This window comes from Hipposideros armiger, unplaced genomic scaffold (genome assembly GCF_001890085.2).
Source record: "Hipposideros armiger isolate ML-2016 unplaced genomic scaffold, ASM189008v1 scaffold_9, whole genome shotgun sequence".
Classification (NCBI taxonomy): domain Eukaryota; kingdom Metazoa; phylum Chordata; class Mammalia; order Chiroptera; family Hipposideridae; genus Hipposideros; species Hipposideros armiger.
The window spans coordinates 4,138,654-4,148,780 of NW_017731359.1; the positions used below are offsets into that span (position 1 = coordinate 4,138,654).

General features: G+C 41.9%; 1 protein-coding gene across 1 annotated transcript in view; it reads right to left on the minus strand.

The window, feature by feature from the left end:
* TANGO6 (transport and golgi organization 6 homolog) overlaps positions 1–9,872 on the minus strand; it is a 175,971-nt gene extending 166,099 nt beyond the window's left edge. The window contains exons 1-4 of the mRNA XM_019653763.1: positions 9,806–9,872; positions 9,070–9,258; positions 3,888–4,528; positions 1,822–1,960 (exon numbers count right to left, since the gene is read on the minus strand). Coding sequence (XP_019509308.1) covers positions 1,822–1,960; positions 3,888–4,528; positions 9,070–9,258; positions 9,806–9,872 — 1,036 coding nt within the window. The remainder of the gene's footprint in view (positions 1–1,821; positions 1,961–3,887; positions 4,529–9,069; positions 9,259–9,805) is intronic.
* Positions 9,873–10,127: the final 255 nt, after the last annotated feature.

Genomic DNA, 10,127 nt, shown 5'->3' on the forward strand with positions numbered 1-10,127 from the left:
GCCAGCAGCCAGGTTGAGCTGCCGTGAGCTGCCGTGAGCGGCCGTCCAATGGCCGGGGACCAATCTGCCTCAGCTGGGAAGAGTGCAATGATCATAATACCGACATTGGCCAGTGCAGTGACGTCCTCCACAACTAAACTAAAGAACAAAAGGACTGCAACTTGTCTGTTCCCCTCCCTCAATTCCCCAATTAAAAAAAAAGAAAAGAAAAAAAAAACTCTCTCCTTTCCAAAACCTTCAGCATCACTTTTTTTTTTTTTTTTAAGCTGAGCTATCCTGCCACCTTTTGGCAGCTCAGCGGCTGCTCAGCTCAGGCGATACTCGAACCGCTGTTGCTCAGAGCTCGCATTCTTGAGCGAGTTCTTAACCAACTGAGCCACTCGGCCGGCCCCAGCATCACTTCTAAGAAAGTAAAAATACAATGAAACTTCAAGTGAAATATCAAATGAAGTTTCAAACCCAGAAAAAGACAAACACATCAGTGAATAAAATATAGATTTGGGGAACATCAGGTTAATGTGACCAAACTCTGAATGCAGTCCTTCCAGTCAAATCTACCTTCCAAAGACAATTCCTATGAACACTTCCCACCCCACCCCACCCAGGACAGTTCATAATAGTGAGAGAGCACTCTGGTCCTTGCCCTGTCTCAGCTACTCTGATTGTGACACAGCAACTTTAAGAGAGTTGGATTTCTTTAAGGGCTGCTTTTTGAGAGCTCTGTGGATCCACCATAAACAAAACAGATTTGGTGTCTCTTATTTTGAGCTAAAATGTTAACCATTTTGCTGTCAATCACTGCACTTGATGTGAGCATAAAAAATAGTGACAGAAACATTTAATCCTAACTATCTTATCATCTATCTTTTATTTAAGGGGGATTAATAATTACCATTTATTATTAAGGGGTTATCATGTGCCAGGCACTGTGCTAAGAACCTTCCACATAATCTCAAAAAGGACTAATAAGGAAAGCACTGTTGTCATCCCATTTTATAGGGAAGGAAACAGAAGGATGGAAAGGTTTACTAATTCAAAAGTTTACTAGAGGTTTACAAGTGCACGCTGGGGTTGAATCCTGGTATGCCTAACTCTAGAGCCTCTGTTTTTCACCACATTCTTATAATTATAATGCATTTGGTTTAATCTGTAGACTCATTCAGAGAAGCAGAAGGTGAGGCCCAGTGGAGAGGCTGTAGTGATGTTCTAGGGATGAGATGAAAATGACCAACTAAGAGATATCTTTGTCACCGGCTTCAGCTGGTCCTTGTTTCTGAGCTACAGCCCTTCATGCTTTACTCATCTAGATTCAAAATGAAAATGTAGGTACTAAAAGTAAATAGATAATTCCCATCTACATCCTCAAATTAAGCCATTCCATATAAATAATTATTTGTAAGGTAAAAAAGAAACTATTTTATGCTTAGAATATATACTATTATGTTTTTCAAACAAAGAAGCTAAGACTAGTCCCAATAATAGCTCTAATTTTAATTTCTTGACTTCAAATACTCCATTCAAAGAATAAGATGTCCAAATATTTCTGCCAAAAGAATGTACTGTCAAACAGCCAAATTTTAGCTTAAAAAAAATCCAGCTTCAGAATGAATAAAATATGTTTTAAATAAAACTGCCATATTCTTGGGGAAAATATCCATCATTCCATTAAAAGAAAAATCCTTTTAAATTATCCTTTGGGTCAGTGTAATTTAGTTTTACAAATGATTTAATGATCTAAAAGATGAAATAAGACTCAATTAGATTATCAAATTTCCCAGAAGCAGATAGCATACTGCACATGATCATTAATGATTCACCCACAAGCACCGGCAGGCCTGAATACCTGGGGTGGTCCTCCCTGGAGGATAAGTAATTCTCGCACTGCTAACGGCTGATACACTTGATCCAAGATGTCTCTCAAGGCCTCCCTAGATAGGGCTCTTTCCTCTTCAGTTAACACCTAAAAGAAACATGTACTTGGCTTTAGCGGAATACAAACCAGGCAGGCAACAGAAGGTAATGTTTTACAATACTGTACAAAGACACTTGTGAGGGGAGAGAAAGGCTTCCTTCCCGTCTTGACTTCCTTTCATCTGGAGGGAGTTATAATACTGAAACACTCCTGGCCCTCGCTCACTTCTGGGTGGGAGATTACTGACTTACCTTATTGGTGAGTTAGGAATAAATACTCATTGGTGAGTTTGGGCTCACACAGTTCAGGTCGTTCCTCTTCCTTCTCTTGGGAGTGCACAGTTGGCTTTGCTCTTCCTTGCTGTAGATTTCACAGATGCATATCCCCTGCCATGGGGCAGAAGGTACTGCCGTTTTCCAGCACTTCTTAAAACTGGGGGAGTAGTAAGTGTGTCTAATTCTGGAATGCACTGTTGGGAAGCCCATTTGTCTCCATCTAGAAGCTATATCCTCCAACTCTGCATTTATGAGTGATAGAGGTGACATTTTGGTTTTTCATCTCTTACTCCGTTAAGTGTCTTAATTCATTCAGAACTTGGGCAGTAAAGAGGGGTGCTATTTATTGGGGCCCCTGGGTCCTCAACAGTACTGACCACCTTTGGTAACTCAGTAAAACAGTCAGGGTCCTGCCCATTACCATTTGGCAAATGGAAGTACAGGCGCTGTTTAGAGCAGCAGTTGTAGCTGGGATTTGTCCAGCTTCGTAACGTACATCCATCATGTTTGCCCTTCCGTCGGCTTCTTCTCCTACCTCCCTACTTGGTCCTTTCTGTGTGTCTCCCTTTCTTTTCTCTCTCCTGCCCCAGACCCCCGGGGCACTTCCTAGCCCCAGTAATAGTGGTAAGACCTGTCAATCCAGACGCCCCATCTCAGGGAAGTGCAGGCAGCAGGCACTGATACAATGTCAAGACTCACACCCTGCTGTAAAGAGCACAGAGCGCTGCTCCACAGGAAAAAAGGCACTGGGGGAGTTCATGACTTCATGTCACTGCTTGGATGTTAGTGGCTTTGAGGTAAATGGTTGTGAGCACAGGCAGGAGAAAACAGAAAAGGAACAAGTTGGAAGGTGACATAGAAAGCTGTGAGGAAAATGAGGTGGGTGGCCATTATGAGATCTGGCTGCAATGGCTGCATATCAGCGGCACTGACCCACGTACATTTGGATAGGACAGCCTCTTTGGGCCAGGTTCCTATGCCGATGCTGTTGGTCTTTGCTATGTTATACTTGTGAGTCTTGTCTCAATGAATGTGGGAGGTGTTTGAGAAAAGCACTGTGTCCTGTGCTTCTGTCACTTCCATAGCACCTTCATAGTCCAGGTACTCAAATATTTACGGACTGAGTGTCAGAAAAACAGAGCACATGCCTTTAATACCTAATAACAATGAACATTGACTGAAATATGCAGTGTACCAGGTGATTTACCTACTTTATCTCATTTAATCATCACAAGAACTTAATGAAGGAGGTACAAGTAGTTTAATACTAACATTAATAGTTATTACTTTTTGATGATCACTACTGGGGATTGGGCTAGGTACTTTACACACATTATCCTTAATCTTCACAACCACCTTCCAAGGCAGGTATAATATTATTATACACATTTTATAAAAAAGGAAAGTGACGCTCAAAGAAATAGCCTGCAAATAGCTGTTCCTCAAAAATGACAAGGGACAGGTGAGATGGACTCGCCAGGAGTGCAAAGGACTGGCATCTAATAAATGAAAGCTCCACCCTCTAAAAAGATTCATTTATCTACTGGATATGCTTTGGCATTCAAAAGGAATTCCAGATCTTTCCATCAGTCCTTTTCCAAAGAATTGTTATCTTTTACAGCAATCACAGAAATAGACACACATACTCACACAGACACACTCAGGCACACTCACACCACTCTCCCTATATATGTATTTACCTCTTCCTCGGGTTTTAGTGGCTTTCTCTTGGTTGGGCAGAATCCCAGTTGGCACAAACCTGCTGCAATATCCCCAAAATGGCCGCAGAAAATCAAGCTCCCCAGAGATGCGTGCTGAGCAACATTTAGGAGGACCCTGCAGCTGGTATACAGCCTTTGGGTGGCATTGGGGACGGCATCGAGACACACAACGTCTTGAACAACAGCCCCAAACTCAGTCCTATATCTCAAAGGGACTCCAACACCAGGCATGAGATAGGGGCAGACGCCCAAGGTGACAACAAACTGCAAAACTGACTGGACAGTCTTCTGCTGGGCGATGCTGAGTGTATCCGGGCTCAGGACTGGAGCAGCTTCTGGAGTCCTCGGGTTGGGCTGGCCTGGACTGAAATCAGCTGCAAGGCGGACCATGGTTTCCTTCAAGCACAACAGCAACAGTAAGGTTTGAGAGGTGAAACTCCAGGTGACATCCACAGAATTCTGTGGCCACTCAGCCTTATTAGCGATTTCATCCCGTAGGAGTTTCAATTTCTTCCAGTGAGGATCCTTCAGAAATTTATCCTCCAAAGCAGACAGATTAGATTTTAAAGTAGCCAACAAGACATCATGTTTTGTGATCTGTAGTGAACTTGAGCCAGATCCTTTGGAAGAAAAAAACAAACAAACAGATAATACGCATGGAAAGCAAATTGTACTTCCCTGAGGGAAAGCCATCATCTGAGGCCTGGCTCAGGTGTCACCACCTCTGGAAATCCTCCCCTAATTGTGCCACCCCAGGCTAGGCAGAATTCAAGACCAGATTCCCTCCCTTCCTGTAGCACTTTGGATGATAGTTAGAATAGTGTCGGGCCGGCCAAGTAGCTCAGTTGGTTAAGAGTGCGAGCTCTGAGCAACAGGGTCACCGGTTCTATTTCCACATGGGCCAGTGAGCTGCGTCCGAGCTGAGCTGCCTCTGAGCTGCCAACAGGTGGCAGGAAGGCTCAGCTGGTGAGAGCACATGCTCCTAACAAGGTTTCCGGTTTGACTCCCGCATGGGATGGTGGGCTACTTCCACCCACAACTACGATCGAACACGGCACCTTGAGCTGAGCAGCCTCGGCCCTAAGCTGCCAATGGGCGGCCGGATGGCGACTGGACTTGGAGCTGAGCTGGCTGCACTCTTCACAACTAAGATCGAAGGACAACTTGGCCATTCCCCTCCCCGATTCCCCAATAAAATCTTTAAAAAAAAATTAAAAAAAAAGAATAGTGTCCCTAACACGTTATACTTCATCCAGTTTGTTTCTATTCCACTAGTGTTCTGAAGGCAGAGGCATGTCTTAGTCATCTTGAGAGCTTCATTTGTAGCAAGAACAGAAATTTTTAAAAGCTGAACATTTACCACAGAAGCCTCATTCAGTCAAAATGTTCTAGGTGCAGCCATTAAATTATATTGAACGTTATTTAATGACATGGTCACTAAACACAGTATTCTAAAGTGAACAAAGAGTATTCCGTTCTTCACTGGCATGAATATCTGGTTCCTTTGGCTAATCCATACCTAAAAAGGAAATGAGTGTTCTCATAGTTTATTGCCACTAACCATTAGATCACTAAACAACCTCTAAGTGACTTCCTGTGACTTCATAAGCTCTTTGAATCCAAACATGGGACACAATGGAAGTGATTTAAAACAAAAGCTATCAGCTACAGTTTTCAAGAGACCCTTAATAAAGTAGTCTTTTCTGCCATCTACTGGCAATAAAAATAAAATCTATTTGAAAATAAAAGCATTCCCTTAAAGCAGCAGTTCTCAAAAGAGGTACTGGGCCTCAGGTTTTGAGAAGTTTCCCAAGGTTCTCTCAGGGATCTGCAAGGTCAAAACTATTTTCATATTAATACTAAGATACTATTTGCTTTTTACGCTCTGATTCTCTCATGAGTATACCACGTGTGAAGAGGTCACTGAGTTCAGATTCCATATTGCAACTAACCTTTCAGAAATTACCTCTTGTTGAGTTTTAGTACAGTATAAAAGAATACACACAATCATCTGAAATGGTGATGGAAATTTCCTCCCTTTTCCAACTACATATTTATGTGAGTCTAGATTTTCTTCATTTATTTCAATCAAAACAACCTATCATGACAAACTGAATGGAGAAGCCAATATGGAAATCCAGCTGTCTGCTAATAAGCCAGACAATAAGGAAATTTACAAAATGTAAAACAATGATACTCTTCCCATTATTTTGTTTTGCAAAATATATCTTTCATGAAGATGTCATTATGTTAATATGCAGTGGGTATACTACTGTTATTTTTTAAATAAATGTAAAAGATTTCTTTTAAGGTCTTAATTTCTAATATAGTATATAGTGATACATATAACCCACATAAAAGCTCTTTTAGTTCTCAACATTTTTTTTAAGAGTGTACTCGTAGGAGTGCTAAAACCAAAAAGTTTGAGATCTGTCTTAAAACAATGTTTTCCAAATTTCAGTCACATAGTGGTGCTTCCACAATTTTTGCCATTTATCTGAGTACCAGGTGTATTTATTATTCATTTTGTTTATTTCTTCAAAATAAACCATTTTTTAAAACTTAAATAGAAGTTAATACATTGTTCTAAGTGCTTTATGTAATTTAACCCTCACAATAACTCTGATGTAGGGATTATTATTATTATTATTATTATTATTAATTATTTCCAGGGCATATTCAACTTGTGCAGTCTGGCTCCAGAGCCAAGCTCTTGATCTACACTACACTATTCAGCCTCAAAATGTTTCTCTACTTACCACCTAAAATCACACCTACCACAGTTCGGGAAATGCTGCCCTCATGAACAGCATTATCTATTCTTCCCAATCACCAATTTAAATGTCTATGTTTTGTGACATTTAAAAGCAGACTTCACGATTTGTATGGTCCTTTGTATTAAGATCAAAGTGCAGAGCAATATGGCATTCAAGAATAAGTGTGACACAGCTTCACTATTTACAAATTATCAGCATTTTCGGCCCCTTTTCCCCCATGTGATTCGAATTTTAATGAGAGTTCAGTGAATCTATACTTAGTAGAAGTTATTTTCTTAGGAAAACTATTGCTGAGATGGCCTCCATTTTTTACAAACAAAATCACTAAAATTGACAAACCCCTGTCAAATTCTGCTTATACAGACAATGGAGATGGATATATTCTTATTTGTCCCATAATTGAGAACAAAAATGGAATGCAGGGGAAGAGAAAATGCTTAATGTAGCAGAACTTTTGGTGGCTCAAAAGTGAAAGACTGTTGGTCTCTTCCTTCCTAAGTAATTCCCACCTAGACTCAATTCTTCTTTCTCCTGTGACCTTGCAAGCCTCAGCCCTGGATAACTCCTCTGTACCCAGCCATTCACCTCTAGTGTTACACTGCCATGTTGAATATCTTTTGGTCTATATGTATAGTACCGTCTCCCCAAACAGATAAGATGCATTAGAGCACAAATTGTTCTATATTTTTGTATCTCTAACAACACTCAGGATAGAATACTATATATAGTTAACTCAATAAATGCTATCTCAAAGGTAGTCAATTTAAAAACAGATAAAAAAAAGTTTAATCCAGCTAGATGTAATTTTAACCAATACTTTCATCCTGTTTCAATACCCTCTGTCCATCAGGGACATCTGAATACTCATAATGCACAGGTATTTTTATTTCCCTCAGCAGCTTATATGATAAAACAGCAGGCAGATTCACAAATATATAACTGACTATATGTGCAAAATGATATCATTTTACCAAGCTACTTAATTATTTTTCAAATAGGAATGAGTCAAATGAGTTCATGTATGTAATTCCAGCACACACTCTTCAAGATTTAGAGAAGGTCTTCTATAAATGAAGTACTGTATATGTGCTTTGTGATAATTACTTCCAGATTTTTTGCTTATTTAACCTGTTCTCAAGTCATGTCCTCGATAGCTGCAGTTGCTAGACCAGTAACCTCTCAAGTGGCAAGTTAAAACTGTATTTTGCAGTTTAATTCTCCATTGGGGCAAAGCAGTATAGTTATCATACTGCAGTGGATGGCTTCTGAGTTCAAATCCTATATCTGCCACTTACTACAACAGATTGACATTAGGTAATTTCCAAGGTGTCTGAACCTTGTTTCCATCATCTGTAAAATGGAACACTGTTGTGAGGATTAAATGATAGATACGTAAAGAACATACTACAGGGATTGATACTTTGTAGGCACTCAATTACTATTATTAATAACTTCTTTTCATTCCCCCCAGGTATGGTATGTTTGTGGGAGTTTTTGCAGTTTGGGGGGTTATCTCAAAATTTAAAACTTGGAACACTGCCTCATGACGCTTCAGGTACTTAGCCTTGCTCACCCTAAACCCCTTCCCTCAAAATATACACTCCAATTGTGTCCTTTCTCAAAGCTCCAGATAACATGGGAGGCTCCATACTGAATAATTTGCTCTGGTTTGAGAAGGGGGTTCGGTAGACCTTGAATCTAGGTGCGTGTGCTGTCCCTAATTTGACCACATGGTCTTGAGCGAGTTACTTAAACTCTTTAGTGAGCCCCAGCTGTGAAAGCTGAGTATCAGGCTAAACCACTCCCAAGGTCCCTTCAGATTCTAAATTGGGAAGATATTGTCAAGTCACCGTGAAAGATGAAAATGTGACTGTAAATCCTTCCCCAGGCTGTAAATCCCTACTCTCCCCAAACCCAGCTCAAATGTCACCGTTTCCTTTTTCTAGTCTCTTTGGCATTTCGTGCAAATCTCGGGTGTTCACTTTAGACCCTGCGCCCTCAAGAGGGTGGGACCTCAGTTTGTGCGTTCAGAGCGCCTACAGTCTCTGAAAGCTTCTTCCGCAGCCCCTGCCTTAGAGGACTGCAGTTAAGACTAAAGGAAAACATGTGCCCAAGGCGCTAACACAATGCCTGACAGAACATTAGCGCTCAAGAGACGCTGGTTAGTATCAATATTCAACGGAGCCCATTCCTCCAGGAACCTCAGCTTCCTCAAGGGTAGTATAGTATGAGGCTGGACAATGACCAAAGCCCTCAGGGGCGGGGCGTCCCGGGGTCCCGGGGACGGACTGAGGGGCGCACTGTGTGGGAGCCAGGGCAGCCCTGGAGAACTGGTTGCCCTGAGAGTCCCGGGTACAGACCGGCGCCAAGGTCCGTCCTCTCACCTCCCGGGCTCAGCAGCAGCTTCAACGCCTCCAAAATCCGCTCCAGACCGCACGTTTCCAGAGCTCCGCTGCCCGCGGCCTGTTGGGGGGCCGCCATGACTGGAGTGGACCGCGTCACTTGCGACCAGCTCAAGCTCCTCGGCGGACCGAGGGTGCCGCCATGTTGAGTGTGGCAGGAGGAGCACGGCGCTGGGGGCGGAGTCAGCGTCACGAGGCGGGGCTGACTCGGTTGGGAACACCTGCTCTACATAAAAAATATTTTCTCCGGCCCTCTACCCTCCTTGGGGAAAAAAACCCACAGCTAACACAACCTGCCTACATGCACAATTAGCAGCTACATAAAGAAGGAAACTAAAAGTAGTTTATCATGAAATAATATGCATTTCAGTATGAAAATATTCCTGTACCGGGAAACACTGGCAGACATAATAAAGCTCAGACAGGAATTTGATCCACCCAGAACAAGCCTATTGGCATTCCAGTCATCAAATGGCTGTTTTACAGAAACAGAATTCCCAATAAAAACCCCAGCAAGTTAAGGATTCTGATCTTCTAAGCAGTTGAGAACATCTTCTCAACTTTTCACAGGGGTCGCCTAAGACCATCAGAAAACACATATTTTCGATGGTCTTAGGAACCGAGACACCGCTCCTCTATCCATCTCCAGGCCCACATGCAGATACTCCCACATACGAGTACCCCGCGACCCCTGTGATAGGGTCGTTTGGCGACCCACAGGTTGAGAACCGCTGTATAAAGCCACACGTGATAACTGGAGTGGTTGCTTTCATTCCATTTTCCATAGTTGAAAACTTCTGTCTCTGTGATAAACCCCACCACCCACTCCACAAAGAAGCAGTCATTGAAGCTTGTTAAGTTTTCATTAATCTTAAAGGAAAGGTTTCCTCTTTATATTACCACTCCCTTTAGCATCAATCAGATCCTTTCAGAGAGGAACCTTTCCTCTACCTTCTTCTTAGGTTCTGAATATGGGGGTCAATGAATTAAAAAATGACAAATTAGCAAGAGAAAAGACATTTTTTATTCACATCTTAGAG